At 43.8% G+C, this 22,183-nt stretch overlaps 1 protein-coding gene across 10 annotated transcripts in view; it reads right to left on the reverse strand.

The window, feature by feature from the left end:
* The window catches only part of LOC135401580 (CUGBP Elav-like family member 2), a 254,196-nt gene that overhangs the window by 73,205 nt on the left and 158,808 nt on the right, over window positions 1–22,183 (reverse strand). For all 10 annotated transcript variants that reach the window (XM_064634073.1, XM_064634072.1, XM_064634075.1 and 7 more), the window contains one exon: window positions 5,364–5,412. In XM_064634073.1, the coding sequence (XP_064490143.1) occupies window positions 5,364–5,412 (49 nt within the window). The remainder of the gene's footprint in view (window positions 1–5,363; window positions 5,413–22,183) is intronic.

The following is a 22,183-nucleotide window of genomic DNA, read 5'->3' on the forward strand; positions in this document are numbered from 1 at the left end:
CACAGTTCTTGATGAAGGAACAAAGACTTAATACTGTATGAGTATAGGATAAGAAATGGAAGATTATACCTCGGTGTGCGTCAAAAATTACTGGGATGAATTCCATTGGCGGAACAATCTGTTTATCGAGGGAGCACAACTGTCTGTAGTGGCTATATGTGCACTCGGATTCAACGCCCGACAGCGTGGGGCAAAATTCAACACAACTGAACAAGTGAATCAAGTCACTACCAGCATGGAAAAGCATACACCCTAAAGCTCCGAGGGAGTTGAAAAAATTATACCATATAGTACACGGCAACAGTGTTGCTTACATGCGGACACTGCCAATGTGTGACACGCCGCTTAAATTGGAACACATATTCGGGACCTGACACTAAATGCAAGGGGCAAAAGGTTCGCGCATTCTGAATTACTCGTCGGAATATGATATACTGAATTACCCGCAGCTGGATGTTCCTGCGTAGATATGCTATCTTAGCCGATAATACATCTATGATCCCCATAATCTTCTTTTGGTTTCATACTATGCAGCTAATTAGAAAGCGGGACAAAGAGCACTTTAGGTCTACCTGCGCGCTTACCTGCGTATTTTACAAAAAAAAAAAACAATCAGCCTCTTATCGTGTATAGGTTTTATTTGATTTTTAATTTAAAGGGAAATACGAAACCGCCAGAACCAGCACTGCCACACAAGGTCCGCTTTTTTCCCGTCATCTGCTACGCTAACGCGACACTTCTCCCGCCAGGTTGCGCTGTAATCGACGAAGGCGAGGAGGAAAAGCGGGAGACAACTGTTTTCCGGGCAAAACGTATTTCCTTCAAAACAGATATGAATAAAACATGCGCTCTTTTTCAATTCATTTGCAGCCCGATATATGTTACCACGTTCTGTTCCGCTTTTACAAAACGGCAATGGGTACCAATTATACATGGAGCGCGGCGATGTTTCTGCTCTTTTCGACTGCGAAACAGCAGTGTGGGAGCTTATAAACTGCGGTAACACTGGGACTGTGATTATCTAACAGGAAACGTTTCGTACATCGGCTTCTTCAGGGGTTCAAAAAAGGAGAGAAAAGAAATGTAGTGATGCGATCATGGCAGACGCTCCGTAGGGAGCGACACCACTCGATCACGGTGACTGAAGATGTTATTTCAAAGTAGCTACGTAACATGGTCATGTCCCAACTTTTAGAATGGCACTCACTCGCAGCCAGACTTGTACAAAATACTGCGCAAAAGTATTTAAAATATGATACTAAATACTCTACGGAAAAAGTATTTAAAATAGAGTACAAAATACTCAAAACTGAAAGTAATTTGAGTAGAGTACTAAATACTCTAAGAAGTATTTAAGATACTATTTAAAGTACTTTAGTATTAGCAGTAAGTGAAACGCGTACTCTGAACCTGGCCTTACAAATGAAAGGAATAAACTTCATCAGCCATGCATATCTTTCATTTGCAACGTCTTGGTGTCAAGTAATGTTTGGTGAACTTTGGTGAACCCAAGTAAACTTTGTTGATATGTTCTGACCCAAAACTTCGTAATCCCTCCTGTATGTCGGTTCGGGTCTTTCAACCTCTGGCACGTGTTTATTGCTTTGATGACCAAGGAAATAAATGCCGGGATTATCTTGTATCTAATCCCCTGGTGATTCACCTGGCAATATGAATAGGAACGGTTTTCTGACGAAGCTGGCTATTGAGAAGCAAGGCCAGGCTTGGGACCAGCCTATTGTACAAGAGGATAAATGACAGATTCGCGAATTCCCGAAAAAAAGAAAACGAAGAAAAAGGGGGTTAAATTCCAGTGAGCTGAAAATCTCGGCACGGCGGGAAGCGTGCTGGATATGGCTTGACGAGGAAGGAAAGTATTTTGAGTACTGAGTAGCAAATACCGAAAAAAGTATTTTAAATACATTAAAAATACTTGTCGCAAAAAAGTATTGATTAGAGTACCAAAATACCGGAAAAAGTATTTAAAATACTGTATTTGGAGTACGTACTCAAGATACGTACAAGTCTGCTCGCAGCGAACGGTCCTTGGAGTACTGTTAACTCGTGCCAAAGCGTTTTTTTTTTTATTTACGAGAACCCCTTTTTCTGTTTCACTTCCTCGATCCCCATGTGTATACGAAATGCGGTGCTTTTGTGTTAGCACCCCGAAGCAACTGTGGCCACGAGCAGATGTGGGAGGAGAGACAGTCAGTTGGAATACCCAGGAAAAGCTACCCAGCTGAATAGTTTTGCGTGTAAGACGCGTCTTACGAACGACCATTCTGATATTCTTGGGCATTACCTGCCTTTGTTAATCTTGCAAAGCCCTTTATCGCTGCTTTCACAGGCCCAACCACAAAAGCTCCAATTATTTGCTTCTCACCCATTGTTTTGTTACTTTTATTGCGAAGACGGCGGCGCTTATCGGAACGTGCCAGAAATCGCAGACAATGAAACGTTTCGAAAATGATGCGCGACAACCAGAGACGTCTGCTTTTCAAAAGAAGAAGAAGAAAAAAAAAAACAAGATTCTATGAGGGACGAAAGGTTAATATCATTCAAAACAACATTTGCTTATCCCAAAGCTAACGGTATCTAAGTCATTGTCAGGATGCGCGTATAACGATGGCTCCAGTCTTCCTCTGATTTCCCAAACAATCGAGTTCATGGTAATCTCATGTAAAATTTGAAGTCATCCCCATATCATCGTCATCATGTATATATATCTCTCTCTCCTGCTTGCACTTGAAGCTGAAGAAATTTCAATCATACTTTCTTAATGAAACCATTAACGGTAATAGTGAAAATGTCAGCTATCGTAATGGCGAAGCTATCAAGGATTCTGTTCCCATTAAAAACGGAAATTTCCGATTTCATGCACGTACGTCTGCATATTGGCTGTAAAACATTCATGATAAGTTTAGCATCCCACATTTCTCAATTCATCGTGCCAATTTCACTCCGCATCCCTAAATCGAGTCCAATTTTTCCAATGACGGTTACTTAATAACTCTTCCGTGAAACTTGGTTAACGTCATTAAAACGGTTATACTCATACAAAACATCTGTTCCTTGCTGAACGCCGCGGATACAACGTAAGAAGAAGAAAAAAAAAAAAAAAAAACGCGCAGCTATCCCGTTACTTCGCATGAACCAATCAGAAGCCAGCATGCAGCCCTAACGACCAATTACACTGCAGCCCGCGACTGCTTCCCATTTAGCTCACACACGCACTCTGCATTTACTCTGGCGATAAAAAAAAAAAAAATGAAAAAGAGAGAAAAGTATAAGCAAAGCCATTTTCAGAAAGCGTTATGATAACGGCGGAACGCTTCTAGATAAGTAATACTTCACCCTAGCGGGGAAAAAGAGAACAAAGGAATCGCGGGCCATATTTTCCAAAACAGATGTTCCTGATACGATCATCTATCTTGAATGCTCGGGATAATTTCTCCCGAGGTTCATTCTCTTTCCGTACCTGTAACGGCCGACCGAAACCACTTCTAATTGCAATTTATTTTATTGTTCCGGTTGATAACGGCTAAATTTAACCGTAATGCTAGCCGTGAGTAGATAGCGCTTTTTGTATTATTTCCCCATTCATTATCATCAGTGTATCTCTCGTTGTTGCCTCTGTGCAGGACAGAAGAGAATCATAACAGCGAGACCATCATTAGGTTTTACATACTCGTCGTCATCGCCTTCATTAAAGGAGTAGCTTATCGGAGCGCAAAATACTTTCGCTAAGTAACTGAATTTGATCGTCCTGTTATTGACCTCACGGTTGTTTATTATTATTATTATTATTATTATTGCTTCAATGTAGGGAGAAAACTTTCTAAGGCGTCATTTTTGGCCAGAAAGGCTCAAAAACATTTATGTTTCGCTGCTTGCATAGTTCCAGAATGCCAGTAACCGTGAATGTATTCACTATAAACATGGATTGGATTGGATTGGAAAAGAAAGAAAAATATGGAGAGGTTAGTCCCGACCCAGTTAGAACTGGCTACTCCAAAACGCGTTTGTGGGTGAAAAAAAAAAAAAAAAAAGAACATCCTCGGAACTTCGTTTGCGGAAACTGTTCCGCAGACATTTCTCATTCTAGATGGCGATGTGATATCTGTTTTTAAAAAATAAGTTCATCTTTTAAAAGCCCATTTGGAGTGCCTTCTATTTTTCAGGTACCGTACGGGATCAGGGACTCGTTGCTCTAGAAACGGACACACATTGGATGGCAAAGAGGTTATCAACGCGACAAAAATATTTCCAGATTTAATTAACTATCCACGATAGAAAAGGCCCGGCATTAAATGTCTAAACTAAGGGTCATCATTTTACTGCGCGGCCAGAAATTAAAATACCCGTCTTAGCGAAGCCACGTAAATACCTTCCGCGACGTTTTAAAGCCAATGTTATTAAGTTAATTAAGCCAATGTTTATGTTCTTTTGATTTTTGTCTGTGTTTGCATCCTTTCCATCAACCTGTTACCCTCTGATGCCAGAACTCCCCCGTCAACTGTATATATGTGCCTGTACCGTGTTTATATTTTTGTAACCTGAAGAAGTGCAGTCTCGTGCACTAAAGTCTTGTTTACCATGCGTAAATAAGTAAGTTGTTCCTACCGTTTAATATCACTCTTTGATTTACTCACCACCGGCAACTTGACATCGCCTATTTTTTCTGCCTTCGTACCTTCCAATGTTATTAGTAAACGATAAGGGAGGAGGTACGAAAAACAGAGGAAGGATTGAGTTTTCTTACTGCTCAGAGCTCAAACTTGGCTCTTCTGGTGTCCTTCGGGAAGGCATTTTTGCCTCACCTCGATACAGAATCATTTATTTCTCTAAATATTTCCGCACTGAACTCGTTACGCATCATTGAAAGTAACCGTCGCAATATTAATTGGGGATCCACGCCATAATCTCTTCTGAATGTTTTCGAAACATTTTAGTATCTCACTCCCAGGAGGCATTTGTTCAGTTCACTAGAAATCATCCCGCGACACGTGGCAAAAACTATGACGTCACGCGGACGAAAGGGCATCCCATTATTTACGGACATATTAAAATCAACAGGGAATACTAATAATACGTTGTTGTGAACTATACTGGGAAGTCCCATTTCAAGTAACTATCAACTGACTTTCTGTTAAACCCCATCATCATTCTTTCACCGTTTGTTAGTCATCTTTGTTTGTTTGTTTATCCTTTATTTCCTAATTCTTTTCTTTTCCCTTTTTTATTTATTTTATTCTTCTTTCATTTCTGTATTATGACGTCGTGACACTTAAATTTTTTCCGCGCATCTGTATAATCTAAGCTCGCCTGGAAAACATTTTCATCACAAAGTGTCGGAAACTTACCGTTTCTGTTTTCACTGTCGGCTGGTTTCATCTGTATCGGATGGTGCATCTACAACGAGACAAAAATAGGCGCAAATTAAAATCTCCGGAAATTAGTGCAAAATTCTGCGCACCCTGCTGTGCACTAACATCGAACGTGCAGCTGAGACAAGCTTGTTTATATATAGTTACATAAATAATACAGATAAAACAGGGACAAAACAGAAGCAAAATACAGTACTATCTACTGTATCTATTACACGATGGACACGAAACGTGCTACACATGAATGACACGAAAATAAATGATGATGAAGAAATGAATGTGAACACGTATGACATTAATGATGGAAAACGATATGGGGGGAACGATGATGAAAGACAACTATTCCAAACGTGTATCGTGATAAATGTTTTTTCATTTAGTACAAAAGATGACCTGGCATGCAATGCTGAAGTGGAAGAAATTATGAAGACATATATAAAAATAGTCGGAGGACATTCAAAACGTACAGATTCGGATGTGGTATAAGGGAAGTGCGGAAGCCCAAGATGTGAGGAAAGATTGACGGTCAGTCATTGACCAGCTACATGGAGGATGTCCTTGCTTTATGCCGCCTTGTCGATATCGTTCCAGGGATGAACATGGCTTGTCTCCTCTGTTGCGATTAAGGATGTCTTAAACCTCGCAAACGAAGATATGACACGCCGACGCACCTTGTGAGGAAAATAGCCCACCAAGAACTTTCTGCCCTTTCAGCGACAACGTAAATACCACCAGTTCCATTGCTGGATCAGATCATGTAACTGAACGAGTCCTCGGAGATATGGTAAAGACGGGAGCTGCCTGTCCTCACGAACGGACGGACGCGAGTGTTTGCGCCACTAGCGCCTCTTGCGGCACCTCGTATCATTCTGCTGTCGCGTGAGCGCTTAACGTCGTGTCTTCACGTACACTGCTAACCGCGGGGAATATCCTGCTACAATAACAGCCACAATATATTCCGTAGCAGACGACAGGAAAACACGCTGACGGTGTCGTCTGCTAAGTGTCGTCTGCTAATGCGCAGTACGCCACTCCCGATGTTCCGCACCGTGTGAATGCTCAACATCACACGGGACGGAACTTCTGCCCTGTGAGCAGTGTCTTCGCTTTTTCTTCTACTAGAATATTCCGTGAGGATGAGCTCGCGTGGCTCAGTCGTTAGCGTGCTTGCCATGTCACGTCGAGACTGGGAGGTACCCCGGGTTCGAAACCCGGTTGTTCTGTCTGGGGTTTTTCCTCAGACGCTTTCAGACATATGTCGGCACAGTTCCCTTAGAAGTCGGCCCAGGACGCGCATTCCCCAGGGAGTCGGTCGTGATGTTGCCCACCTCTGTGAGGCCGACCACGGCGAGCCCTCTGGCCATCACCATCACCGCCAAGTATGACCAAGTATGCCGAGACAGTTCGTTCTGATCCGATGTGGCACTCCTTCGATATAGTACTCCGAAAAGCCTTGCCAACGACAGAGGAGGGTTATTTCTTCTCGGAACATCTTTAAACTCAACAATGCAGCTCAATCGACGACGAACGGAACCGGACCTTCCCTCTAATCACGATAACTGGGACCTGTGCATACCATACCGCTTTTCTCCATTTTCTTCCCTAGTTTCCCGAAACCCCTTTCTTGTACACAGAAGTGAGAGTTACAGCACGGTCCGGTAGGGTAAGGTGGAGGCAAAATGAGAGAGAAATTTGCAATTGAATACGAAACTTTTATTTTTCGCGGTAAAAAAAAAAAGAAAAACTAGCCATAGGCACATTCTCAGGGGTCTAGAGCTTCTGACCTATAAATACAGAACAGACGTAGCCGTTTTGAAATAAACACGGAACAGGAAATTCAAAAATTCAGATTGTCTCATCTTGCCCCAAACCACACGGGGCAAGACGAGACACGCCGTGGTAATGAGCTATACAAATTAGTTTTTTTGCAATCTAAGCAGACAAAGGAAAGCCCGTGGGCCCACCGCGCACATGATGTGCAATAAAACCACACAGAACCCGGTCCAACTTTGCTCCACCGTCCTTTACAAACAAGGCACCGCCAGTCTGATGTGTCGCATCGTATCGTGTCGTATCGTAGGAAACAGGAAATCTCGCTGGAGAATCCTAGGCAATATGCAAAAAAAGAAATCTCTGAGGAACAAACATTAAGCCACATATAACATGACTTATCCGTTTCTAAATTCCATTACATTTAAATTGCATTAAATTTAAATTACATAAAATTGTAGCGTCCTGCCCCGTGCATATCATGGGACGGATTAATTTTTTCTCTTGAACACCGGATAACGAAGAGAGCCCATATTTTGCATACATCTAGATGAATGAATAAAGAAATAGGATGTGGACTTATATTGACAGAATAAGCCTTCGAAACGCTGTTTTTTTCTTTCTTCACATTTTTTTTGGGGGGGGAAGGGGGGTCTGTTTATGGGAGTAGCCCAATTTGTCGTGTGACGAATTCAACCTCTCCATAGTATTTTTCTTCATCAACATCAACAGAAGATCGCTCCTTTTTCGCGAGTCTTTACATTCCAGGCAGAAGTAACCGATTTTTTTTTCTCTCTCTCTCTCTCTTCAACGCGTATCCACCAATCGGGACGATTCTCACATGCAATAAAGCGGACATGCAGAGCCACCTATGAGCCAAGTTTCAAGCCCATGGAGCAACGCGTCTCTGAGATAGGGGGCGTCGAGCAAAAAAAAAAAAGTCTCATCAATTGCCCCATCTTACCCTACATGAAAATAAAACGAAATCGGGAAATGCGTCCACAAGGATGTGCTAAAAACATGAACTGCTTGCGACACCATTGTCTGAAATCAACACCCTACGGTTTATCCCATCTCAAATCTCCAGGGGTTGCAAGATCATTTATTTTCAGTAATAAACACTCGCAGCATATGGTCTTTCTTTAAATGCAATATTAGAACAACACTTCCGAGGTAAACCAATGAAACATGGGCTACAAAACTATACTGACAGGCGTTTAGGGACAACCGTATCGCAAGCAGTAGTACTTCATCGTCAGTGCTGTCACTATAATGCGTGTCTCGTACGCTGCGTAACAAAAGTAAAGGTTTTACCAAACAGGACATTTTGGACAATTTTTGCACCTTCGCGCTCAACGAACCCAGAGCTAGTCGGTTGTAATCCCGTTTTCCAACGAAAGGCCTTTTCTAACAGCGTTATTGGAAAACGAAGCAAAAAAAAGAAAAAGGAAAAGGTCCCCTCAGCGACCGAATCCCATTTCGGCGCTCGCATGGACGAACGAAGCAAACATACAAGCGATGTCTCGTAAATATAATAGCGCCCGTGTGCCCAAAAAATAAAAGTATGACCCAGCGGAAACAGAAACGTCTCGTTCCATCACTCAAAGACAAGCTGCGAAAAAGTCCTGGCAAGAAGAAACGACTCAGCGAAATGTTTCCAAAGAATTGTCCGCGCGATTCTATTTGTCTTGCGGATTCTGCAGGGAGGATACCCGTCCAGATGAGATGCTTTCGGATCATGATGATCTTTTCTTCTGGAGACGTCGCTCTCGTGAAACAGGTCAATCTTGGAGCACCTATAAAGCGGGGAAACGAAGTCCTATCCTAGTTGAAAAAAAAAAGAAAAAAAGAAGAAAAAAAGAAGCCAAGTACGTGAAAATAAACCGGCATTTGCACAAGTAACTCCCTGTTTACTTAAGTCACAAACTTCCGACGGTGCATTTATGCGTGCTAAAGCGAAAGCTATAGAAAAAGCGCGGAAGCCATAGCGAGCTTACAAAAATAAACAGAGCGACGAAAACGTCGGTCTCATAAGCGTTGTGTGCAGGTGCCGCTAGGGGCACTACCTCTGAGCATCCATATGGGGTACAGCTCTCCTCAGACAGCCCGTCACCCCCGCCGCCATACTGTAAGTCCCTCGAGGTTATGTTTTCGGCATTCGTTCGCTGCCATATGTTTTTTGGATGACTGTTAACGTCGAAAACATGGAAATTACTTGGATATGCTACGAATCACACAGCGCAATAACTCTGAAACACAATGAGTGGTGTAATGAGTGGTGTAGTGGTGTAATATACGGTGAGTGCGATATGGGTGCCGGCTTCGACGGGACCTATACAATATGGCGGCTGATGGCAGCACATCTGCCTGCAAGCGACAGTGGCGGTCTCCTACGGATGACGTCATGTGAATAAACCCTTCAGACAACGAGTTACGCGTGCCACTTAGGTTTATCTGCACGAGCCGGGTCTAGGACATTTCGGTGCACGGGCACTTGGGTGGATTTCGGTGCGCGTTCGGTTTGCCGGGCAGAGCGAAATGAAAAATTACAGCAAAAGACGTTTATGCAAAATGAATGTAGCATGTTGTGTGACACACTTCAGGTGTATGTTGTATCACTTTACTTTTAATGTACTATAAGACCACGTGTGCATTTTTGGAGATTTTTCGCTGACAAACATGATTAAACACTACTCGTACGGACACACGATAGTTTGAAGATCTGTCGTCTATAGCAACGACACGGGAGAGAGAGATACATGATGACGATGATATGGGGATGACACGGATGGACGACTCAACTTGCAGTTTTTTTGCGTTGAAAGCATTTAGTACAAAGATGCGGAACAAAAACGTCAGAAAATACTCCAACAGAGAGAAGATACATACACAGAGAGGATACATATACCAACAGAAGAAGACATACTGTAAAAAAAACTGCGTTTACTCCGCCTTGACACATAAAGCTTGAGAACATAAAACATTGACGTTTCACCACCTATACAGACGGCATCCTCAGTACACAATGAACTGAAGTCGAATTACTTACCTATCATTGCGTACTGATGATGTACTGACGAGGATGATAATTTATTGTTTTAAGTTATTGCGTCAAGCCCGAGCAAACGCATTCATTTTTTTTTTTTTTTTTGCAAAAACGTCAGTGCACTTTCCGCTTTTTGAGTCGCCATTTGTGTGGTACTGGTTTTCCAAGAAAATAGGAATAAGGGGGATCAAAAACTTTCCAGTGCTCGTTATCTGTACAGGGAATACTAGAAGGAACAACAACACCTCACCGCTCCCTGGGATATGACGTACAAGAAGACATTTCCGGTGTTCACCTACCCAAGGGAATTTCTATTCCTTGCAGGGTTACGCTATACGGACCCATCCGGCAGAACATACCGATAACCTTCCCAGCGTGTCCCATCATATACTACATACTATTGCAAACGAACAAAATTTCGCGGACCAAAATTTTCTCGAAACGACCGCACGGCTTATATGCGCGCCCACTGCATTTCGCGAAGTCAGGGTTAAAATCTGTGGGTGGATTAGACTACTTTTTCACTAAGCCCGATATTGCCCTCACAGCGTTTCGTAAAAGCAGCATTGATATGGATTAGTTTTATACGCTTTTGCACTTGTCAGACACGCGAAATTTTTCACTAGTTAAATCAGTCTGCTCCGCAACTATTAAACATATTTCCGGAGGTAAATGAACGAGCAATAAATGCCCTAGACTATTAAGTGATGATGATGATGTGTCGCCGCCGATTATTCCACTCATGCTCCGCCTTTATACCGGTACAACCCCATAAGTCCTGCCATGTTTCTATGCTTGTGCACATGTATCAATTATTTTACTATTAAGAAGCTTCAGTCATACGCGTAGCTGGAAACATAACGCATACATTTCGTATTTCCCACCAGCCATTTTCACAACACCTACAGTATGTTCTCCTGCGACAAACATTTCTCTATTATTTGTGTCACCAGACACGACAGACAATTTGCAAAAACAACCGGCACGTAAAATACTCGGTGCGCATTTGTCGGCCTTTGCATTCGAAGCGCTTTTCCAGTGAGATAATTGCACGGAAGAACGCAGTATAACATAGGCAAAATAACGCGATGTTGCTCTAATAAAGGCAAGCAATCAGTGAAAGGCATCAGCGAAAGCTCGCTAAATTCTGAATGTATTGTGAATTCTAAATTCTGAATGTATATGGTGAATGCGGAACGGCAAAAAAAAAAAAAGTCTCTGCTGTAATTTTTCTTTTCGTTTTGTCCCGCCGAAAAAGAACGCGCACCGAATTGTCCGCGCACCGAGTTGTCCGTGCTCCGAAATGCCCGCGCACCGAAACGTCCGGTTCCCACCCAGTAAGGCTCTTTGGAGAGGGAAGCAATTATGTAGTAGGTCGGTGTAATCCCTCCAATGAAAAACTGTGTGCACGGTCTGTATGCACCCAAAGTTGGTGACCCGCGTATACTTCCAGAAATTCTGTGTTTCGTGGAATTATACTTTTTTTTCTTATTTACTCACACCCTTGGCATGGGACCATTCTTCTGTGCCCCACTCTCACCCTCAACCCATTAACCTCATGCTTTCCTTTCAAAGTCATCTTCTGTGATCCATCTCATCATTCTTTCACCGTTTGTTAGTCATCTTTTTTTGTCATCTTTGTCTTTAATCTACCTCATCCTTCTTTCATCATTTGTTAGTTTATCCTTTATTTCCTATTTATTTTTATTTTTATTTATTTATTTCTGGAATAGCAAGCCGACGTCTCGTTTGGGTGGCCTTTCCTCCTTTTTTTTTTTCCTTTTCGTCTAATGCATATATCTATAATATATATCATATCATATAACATAGGATTGCTCCTATAATTTCATGTGCGCGTGGTCTTCGTCTTTGGGCGGCACAAACGTTTTACGAGGAGAATCGGCGCGCCCAGAGACGTATTTTATACTCACCGGGAGGAGATTTTCAAAAACGGATTTCATGTTATGGTATAGCTCTCGAAAATGGAATTTGGTGAGAGTTATTCTGCTGACGTCACGAGTGTGGTGGATCAATTTCCTTATTTTTGGAGTGGGTTGCTAGAATTATTCAGGGGGGCGGGCGGGAATATGTTTAATAGAGTGAAAGAAAAAAAAAATGGGAAAAAGAGAAAAAGGAAACGAAAGGAAAAAGGAAAGGAAAGAATTATTAGGTTCCTCGTTGAAGCGTCGAGGATGTGCATAGCGACAGTAAATTGGACGTAAAACGTGGGCTTCGACAAAGCTCCCCTTACGATAACTGCGGAACTGTAACAATAGGTAACAATAAAAAGCGCAGCATGAAAGGTGCAGCCAATAAAGAGCGAGTCAAATACGGTACGACAGTTTTTCTACCTGCGCGGGGGAAAAAGTACAGTTTGGAGGAAGCACGTGACCGCGCGCGTCCAGCCACTCACAAGGCAGGAGGTATCCTCGAGCTGCTAACCCCTTATTTGGGACCAATGAGAGGGGGGGGGGATATATTTATTATACGAAAAGGAAAAAAAACGGGGGAAAGGTCAGCCAAACGAGACTTCGGCTTGCTATTCCAGAAATAAATAAATAAAGAAAATTAAGAAATAATAAAATAAAAACAAAAGAAAAGAATAAAAGGAAAGAAATAGGAAGGAATAAGAAATAAATAGAAAGAAAAGAAAACAATAAAAGGAAAGAAATAGGAAGGAATAAGAAATAAATAAAGAAAGAAAAATGAAGAAATAAGGAAATAAAGGATTTAACTAACAAATGATGAAAGAAGGATGAGGTAGATTAAAGACAAAGATGACAAAAAAAAAGATGACTAACAAACGGTGAAAGAATGATGAGATGGATCGCAGAAGATGACTTTAAAAGGAAAGCATGAGGTTAATGCGTTGAGGGTGAGAGTGAGGCACAGAAGAATGAGATTGCACGACTGAGTTCACAGGCTGGACGGGAGAATGGAACCTTGTTTACTTGTTTATGTGTATAGTGTATTCAGGAGGCATCAAAATATGAAACCACGAAAGAAGAAACGGACAATGATAAGAGGCGAGAATGGAACCTCTCCATTGCAGTTCAAGGATAGCCATTACACTCTCATAATTATTCATTTCTTTCCAGCCATTATAGCGGCCTTTATTGCCATGTTAGCTTAAGGAACGGTAATGAGGCCTGGTTACGAAAACCGGAAGTCGCTTATCGCTTGCCGGAAATGACGGCGTTCAACCTCCCGACCAATCGGAGTTAAACGCGCATCTTCCTAAAAAAAAGAAAGAAAAAAGAAAAGAGGAACGATAGCCACCGCGTCTAAACGACATGCACTTAAAAGCCTAATGCACTCTAAAGAAGTACGACACCAATTACCCGGGAAATCTTGAGCACACGAATCCCTCTATCGTCCGTTCTGCAGAAAGAACGCCATTCCGGGTTTTAAATGTGCCGAAAAAGTTTGTTCCTTCGTTACGTTTCGGGGGGGTTCGAGCGAGAACATCTTAATAAGGAATTTGACTTTGTCCCATGTCTTCAATAGAAGTAAGAAGTTCCATGCGATGACAGTTTGGACACGATGTGAAACAGTTCTGTTCAAGGTATCGGAGTGCGAACGATAGAGACCTAGCTCTTATAGCCCATACGTGTTCACACGCGAAAGTGTTATGTTAGCTACAAATATCGCGCTATTACTCGCGAAAGATACTTTTTTTTTTTCCCTCGGAGGCATTAACCAATCGGTACACCAATTGTACATTTTCGAGGAGCTGTTCTGAAAGAGGAGCGAATATTTAATACTTCTGAGAGAGAACAAAAGCCGGACACAGAAGAAAAGAAATGTAGCGTAACATTGTGCGTCTGACACGCGCATTAAGAACGATGGAATAAAATAATACCAATACAGTGAACCCTCGTTATTATGACCATGGTCGTTCCCGAAAATTTTGGTCATAATGCGGAATTGTCATAATAACGGGGCTGATTTGCAGAGGTTTCACTGCATTGTTCCCCAAGAGTACGGTCGTAACGCGCGTATGTCAGATTATCGGGGGTCATATTAACGAGGGTTCACTGTACTACCAAGAAGACGAGGGGGAGACACCGGCTGCACGAGATGTTCTTCCTTCTTAACTAAAAAAGTCACGAAAAGCGGAAAACGTGAAACAAGTTTCTTTTTTTCTAACAGAGAGTGACTCATCACCACGAATCAATCAGCGAGTATACAAAGCAAAGATAATGATATTCTCTTGCCAAGAAAACGGAAGCGATTAGAAAAAGAACAATTTTTCCAAACAAAGACATTTTGATGACAAAGCCTTTATGTTTTCTTCCTTTTTTGGCAAGCTTCTTACACTGTGTGAACCTCCTGGACGTGACGTATTCTTAACGGACATTTTCAGTTGGACAGAAAATAAAATGGACTGCTCAATTGCGTAATGAATACCATTTGATTGTAGCTCCCCCTATAGAGAAGCGCATCCCTCGGAGACTCCAATTAGCGGCGAAATCCGTCATCAGCGTGAGCTCCAACAAGCCGTCGTCTCCAGGGTGGAATCGTCCCTTTAATCACGAGTGATTAACGAGAGTCCCTGATTACGTCCAATATCTTCCTCTCCTTCTTCCAGGTTCCACGCTCTACTTCCACGCACAATATGGAAGCCATAATCAAGAAGACGAATAATATTAATGCGCGTGCGGGAAAAATCGAATCTCTTTTTGTGTTTCGTATCGTTCACTTATTAGATGAGATGCCGCAAGAGGGTTTTTGAGCGTTCGCTCAAAACACAACGTATTTAGTGTCGGAAGAAAACGCGGGTCTTTGGATGAGCAAGTAAACGCTGAGGCAAGCGATGGATCTCAGAATGTGGCACTTCTGCACTCGTTCGGGACAACAAAGAACGGAAAAGAATGAAAGAATGAGGAAAGGAAAAATCACGCAGGGTCGTTAGAAAGAGGCGGTATACGAACACCGTGTACAAGTGTGAGATCCGTAAGAGCAAAATATAAGGTGAGTCATTCAAAGGTTCTTGTACATTGAATGGGACCTTGTTGTTGTGAGGCATCAGCGTTTCTTCGATTGGTTATTTTTCATCATCCGGAACAAGCTATAGCATGCGTTACGTTTTGACTATAGCTTGGTTTCCCTGCAGGTGGTGAGAACAATATTTTGCGCACACTTTTTAGCACCACAACTACGTAAGTACAGGAAAGGGGGGGATATATGTTTATTAAGAAAAAAAAAGGGAGGAAAGGAAGGAAGGAGGAAGGGAAAAAGAAAGGAAAGGTCAGGAAAGGCACAGGAAGGATATACGTAGTAAGGTCCTAGCGGCTATGAAAAGGATGGCTCTGAGTCGAGACGCGAAGCCCCGAAATTTTTGGGAAAAAAAGTTTTTCGTTTTTTTCCTCGTCTCCGGAAAAATAGCAAAAAATGTCCAGGTGACAAAATTCAAAAATGTAAATTTTCGTGCCTTTTATGCGTTCCAACCCGCCAACAGTGCCTCTATAATCCGCCAACAACCACCAACTTAGAGCTCCGTCTGGCTGCTCCAAGCGATCGCCATCGCGTTCACATAATGCCTGAGTTACGGATTGTTCCAAGTACCTATCGCCGAGTGACAGCAGTCTCATGGGATGCTCTGCTCTGCATTTATGCCTAGAGGGTGAACACTACTAAAGTGTCTAGGTCATTATATGATGTGGCTTGGACGGCAATGCTTCGACTCAGCAGTAACCACGTTTGTTTCCATTTTTTTCAAATTTTTTGGGAAAAAAAAAACAAAAAGGAAAACGTTTTTTTTTTCGAGCGATTCAAAATTTCCGGAAATTTGCCTCTCTAGCTCTGAGCGAGCCAAAGCATTAGCTCGGAGTATCTATTAAAAAAATGACCGCGCTTTGGGGGGCACTAGTCTATCATCGCGCGTTCTATCGAAAATCCTTTCATCTGCCACTGGAACTTGGCGGCAATACTGACGTCTCGTCAGTCCACTACAAATGGTTGTCAATTTTTGAAATTATCTGACCATTTTCATTACGCTCCGCTGCGTAAGATACATCGTTATTTTTAATATGTGCGCGCCACTGATGTACTTTGCTGTCTGTCCCACGTAAAAACCATAGTAGGGGAATGTAAAACTATTGGTGACGTCACAAAGCCACTTTTAGGTGGCGCTCCATTCCAATACAGCTCACACGAAATTCTCTGAGCGGTATTCCCCAAACGGGACCCATGGAGTGTTAATGACTTTGAGTGGCAACCATTTGTCAAGGCAGATCCACAACAGCACGATTCCACTTACGGTAGGCGTGACGACGTCACGCTCAGCCGACCGCGTGACCCTAACGGGGTAAAAAAAGGCGTCGTCGTCGACGTGGAATCATTCGTGGCGCCCTTTGTACCGAGGCAGGGCCAAATTATAGAGAAGCTCCTATTTTGTACACGCGTTGGGAGCATATACGTATCTATGACCCATCTGTTACCGAGGGGACTTAATTATTTCCTCTTCCCCCGCTTAAAACGTGCAATGATAAAAGCCGTCTGCTCCTCTATGATAAGACGTTTATGCTTAAGGGCGATATCGTTCGACTTTAATGTTTCATAGGTGACTGTTTTCAATGCTTACACATCCTGCGTAGATAATATGTGACTGTTAGTACACTGTTGATAACGTGGCTTCCGAATTAACTATGCCGTGTCTACCACAACTGATAAGAGTCATGCACGCTGCCATTGGTCCCGGTATGTGCGAGAGCTTCACCGTGCATTATCAACAGTCTACTAATACCACCGTAAAGGGCGAAACGCATTGGACGTTTTCTCAGCGTCAAAACGTCGCGCGTACGCCATGGCCTTGCACACTCGGCGAAGAAACGCCAGCGAGGCGACCACCCGAAACGCATGGGACGCGTACGGAGCGAGTGACGCGCGACACTGTTGCTATATTCGTCGACCACAAATATCTGTTAAAACGTGCCGATGCTCTTCTTTGCTGTGGTTCCTGCGTTCCTTCATTCTAGATACCATTAAAATGTTCACGTAAATTTAATGTGATGAATTTTGTACCAAAAATTTATGCGAGCTGCTCATACGCAACCTTGTCTGCCGCACGACGGCCATGGTTCCGTCTACTTCTCGGAAAACGCGCCCAGACGCCCGCGAATATCTGTAGTCGACAGATTCCAGCGTACGCCCTCCGAGTGCGTTGAAAAACTGGTTTTTACGAGGTCACACGCGCACGCCGAGCGCGCGTGCGTCCTGAAAACGTCGGAAAAACGCTCCACGCGTTTGGTCCTTCAAACCCCAGTGCAGGGGAAAGACAAACACACGCACTGACTGCAAACTAAAAATTTTACTCGTAGAAACAAAACACGCTTATAAACACTCAACCCTTTCACCCCTCCTCCCGTGGAACAATCTGGAACTTTTCGGCAAGGAAAAATTTTGGAAGTTCCACATTGTTCGACAGGAGGAGGGGGGGATGAGATGCACTCTTAAAAATGAACTTCACCGCATAGCACGCTCCTAGCCAACCATAATCTCGAATGATATCGTTATCTGCCCTGATTTGTTGAAAACGGGAGGTGTACGCCTTTTTGTGACACTTATGCTATTCATAATATGTCACAAAAAAGGCGTACGCCGACCGTTTTCAACAAATCAGGGCAGATAACGATATCATTCGAGATTATGGTTGGCTAGGAGCGTGCTATGCGGTGAAGTTCATTTTTTAAGAGTGTGGTTGAGTGCGTGCAAAGTACTACCAAAAGGTTGTTTTTCAAATTTCCGCGTAGTTATTTTCACCTTCGGTAGCTGGTGCCACTTTTCTGACCCCAGCAAATATTTACTCCAACAGATACTCCATTAATTATAGATCTCACCGAAACGAAGGATGACTATACACTCTTAAAAATGAACTTCACCGCATAGCACGCTCCTAGTCAACCATTATCTCGAATGATATCCTTATCTACCCTGATTTGTTGAAAACAGGGGGCGTACGCCTTTTCTGTGACAATTATGAACAGCATAAGTGTCACAGAAATGGCGTACGCCCCCCGTTTTCAACAAATCAGGGCAGATAAGGATATCATTCGAGATAATGGTTGGCTAGGAGCGTGCTATGTGGTGAAGTTCATTTTTAAGAGTGTATAGAATCATGTTCGTGACAGTACATTACACCCGACAGATTAATACCCAAAACACACTGTCGCACACAATCTGGATCGGTCCGCAATCCTGTTCGGCGTAATCCCGCTGGGCACGTCGTACCGTCCGCCCTTCACGTTCGTGATCTTGGTTTTCATTTGCAGCCGTCTGGTGGAAGCTTTACACAATACCCCCAGAAGCTAAAAATTAAAGGAAGACACTGGTCCAGGATGTCTACTTTAAAGAAATTAACATTAATACAAACGCGATTTCATCTGTTTCGGTGTTTGTCGGTGATTGTTTTCTTCGTGCGGGCCGATGTCATCGCCGCCATCTTGCCAACCCGGAACCGGCAGTGCGAGTAGCGAGAAGGCGAGGGCGAAAGGAAGCCACTGCGCCTGCGCCAACCCTCCTTGAAGTGTGTAATCATGTTCGCGAACGGGGGACAACAAGTGTCTGCGTTGTTGATCTCTGTCGTCGAGACTCGCTTTGTCCCCCCCTGAGGGCGATCACAATCGCTGCCCAATCTCGATTGCGCGTCATGTGGATCCTGCATCGGTGCGTTTTGGGTATACAGTCAACCCTCCATTTATGAACACCCTCGGTTCCCCGAAAAATCGTTCATAAATCGAAAATCCAGTACTATCGAGCAAATGCAACAGTATTTCCGAGTTGGGATTGTGTTTATAATGCCATATATTGTGCGATTTTGCTTTTGACCATGCCTTCTGCTGTATCAATCTCACAAAGAACAGACGTTAGCGCATTCACACTCTGTTTATTATGCGATACTAAATTGTTTAATTTTGCTTTGGACCATGCCTTCCGCTGTGTCAATCTTGGAAATAAGAGATGTCACCACATTCGCACTGGACTGGTCTCGGATTTCCTCCGGGATTTTTAACCTCCGTTTATTAATCTCCGGGTGACAGCGACCACCTTATTCATCAACTGAGGTCAGGAACATTTGGTCGCACCTTGTGCGACCCCGGAAAACCCGTTTGTTGTTCGGATTTCGAGGGGTTAAGAACCGAGGGTGCAATACCTGGAAAACGTTTTGTCCGTTCAGGCGTCATTCATAAGACCACGGAATTATCCCTTTGAACGTTTCTGTTTACCTCGGAACGATCCGTTTATAAATTGAGGGCAAAAACGCTGGGCAACTCCTAGTTGGTTCCCAGAAATTCCGTTCATTATTCGAATATCGAGGTTCATAAAACGAGGGAAAAATGAATGGAAAAAGTTTCGTTCCCGGTGCTCGTGTTCATAAAACGAGGGATTTCATAAATCGAAGGTTCATAAAAGTCAGACGGCATGCTCGAAGGACTTCGGGGAATTGTCATTTGCAAAAAATGACCTCTGACAGCAGTGTCAGACGGCAGCTCGAAGGACCTTTCTAAGAAATGACCATCAACGCGAAAGGAGGCCCCCCAACGACATTTGAGGAGCAGAAAGGAGCAATCTCGACAACAGTGTTATGCCATTGTACCCTCGCTACCTTCGCAGCTGAATGTAGGGAAGCCTATAAAATGCGGATAATGGAGTGAAACTGTGTAAAGGTATTTAGATCCTGTTTAGAGAAGTGCATATGGCTTCTGCATCTTGATTTGTGGCGCACAGACCAACTTCAAATTTCCACAGCAGACATGGAAAACGAAACCGAAAAAGGGAGCCGGTGAGGGCAGTCAGTTGAGGAGCACTCCTTTCCCGCCTGTCTGGCAGGCGCCCCCGAACAAAGGTCATTTGAGAGGCCGAAGGCCATTTCTCGCAATTGGCATTTGAAATGCTGTCTGACTAGGGTATAAGAGTACCCTGTCCCCCGGGCCGTTACCTCCATCATTCACCGGCTCCGTCTCAATGTGCCATATGCCGGCCGCCTCCTCTTTAAAGTTGGGAAGGTTTCTACAGGTTGGGACAAAAGTTTACGGAACACGCGAGCGGCGTATTTTTTCGTCGGTACGACACCCTAGCGGCTGGCGGAAGCGGGTGAGTTCATTGCTTCGGAGGGGTGCAAGCGTGCGATGCCAGAGACACAGTGGTAGTTCCGGTATCGCCTGGTTGTGTTTGGGAAGTGGAAGCTACCGCTGTGTGTCGCTAACAGCGTACCCTTCCACCCCTCCGAAACAGTGAACTCACCCGCTTCCTGCAGCCACTAGGGTGTCGCACCCAAGAAAAAGTTACTCCGCTCGCTTGTTCCTAAAACTTTTGTCCCAACCTGTACACCGAATTGTTCCGAGTGCGGGGTATTGAAGGACACAGAGCATGTTATAGAAGCCTGTCCTCGATACAGTTGAGCCTCGTCTTTCCCTTGAGGCGGCATTAGCCCGCCTCGACAATCGCCCTTGCTCCGTTGGGAAGGTTCTAGGCTGCTGGCCTGCCCAACACCAGGTGCCGGCATTGCCGCGCTCTTGTGGACTTCCTTACCACCTCGGACTTGCTTGACACTCTGTGAAAACTTCGGTGACATTGTGTTCGCACTATATTTAGGGAGTGACTATTTCGGGTTAAACCCGATTCCGCCCGGTTATACCCCCCCGAACTGACCTCCGAGCAATTCGGGTTAAACCCGATTTCTCCCCGAATTCCAGCCACTATGAAACCCTCAAGTGACGTTTCCACTGAAGACGAACAAAGGTAACACATGTAAGAATGGGTCACTTACGTTCCCAGCAATACACCCATGTGTGTTAGCACTCCGAAGCAGAACAACATCTTGGCCCAATACTGGACTGATATTGGCAATGTCGGCCCAATATTGGGCCAAGGTGCTGTCTGTGCCTTCGGGGATTAGTGCCGGTAGGGTACACCCCCCATACATACACACAAAAAAAAAGAAGAAAAAATATTAGGAAAGGTCTTAATGAGAAACAAAACACCCGATAACACTCGAAGGCACAATTATCGCCCGATTTCTCCCCGAATTACAGGCTTAAAAATAGCACCCGATTCCTACCCCCCCCCCCCCGAATCTGAGAAAGGCATTTAACCCGAAAAATTCACTCCCTAACATTATTTGACATTGTGCAGTGAGTGTTTCCAGGCGTCGAACGTCTCCCCCTTTCCTTTTCCCCGTTTTCCTTCATGCTTTATCCTGCTACACCCCCCTTCTACCCCTTTCTTGTTTCCTGTTTATGGTTGTTTGTTTGTTCTATTTTTCGTAGCTAACTTTCTTTCTTTTTTTTTTCCACCCACAAACGCGTTTTCGAGTAGCCAGTTCTGACTGGGTCGGGACTAACCTCTCCATATTTTTTTCTTTCTTTTTCCAATCCAATCCAATCCAATCCAGTACCCTGTACTAGGCGGCAACCACATTCTATACTATACTTTGAAAAGACGCCCCTTTATTACCATCTCGAACCGCAAAATCACGACAGCAGCGCCACCCGACATGAGAAACACGCTGAATGCAAGAAAGTGTGCTTCCTTAGACGATGGTTGCTCGAAAGCGCGCAGAGCCTAACTTTCCTCATTAAACATTACGAGCGCTGCGAGCTGCCTGCCATGTGAGAATTTAAAATTCCTCAGACATGCTCAGACCGGGTAAGGCTCTGGGAATCAATTTATGAGGAGTTTCACCGTTGCCCGCAAATATGCAAGTGGCTGGCTGGGATGGTCTTTTAACTGACACTGTATGTCTGTCTCAAATTATGCCTTATTAAAGGCGGGCGCTGTCACACTATATAGAGAGACGTCACAACGACACGCCGACGACACTGATCAAAGACAAACTTTGTTTTGACCAGACACTGCTGTCACACTACTCTGACCGACAGCGCGACAAACGCTGACGGTGTGACAGGTTTTGACGACAAAACACGGGCGCAAACTGTGTCTGACGTCATGTCGTCAGCGGTTTGATCGTCTGTTCAAA

This window comes from Ornithodoros turicata, chromosome 7 (genome assembly GCF_037126465.1).
Source record: "Ornithodoros turicata isolate Travis chromosome 7, ASM3712646v1, whole genome shotgun sequence".
Lineage (NCBI taxonomy): Eukaryota > Metazoa > Arthropoda > Arachnida > Ixodida > Argasidae > Ornithodoros > Ornithodoros turicata.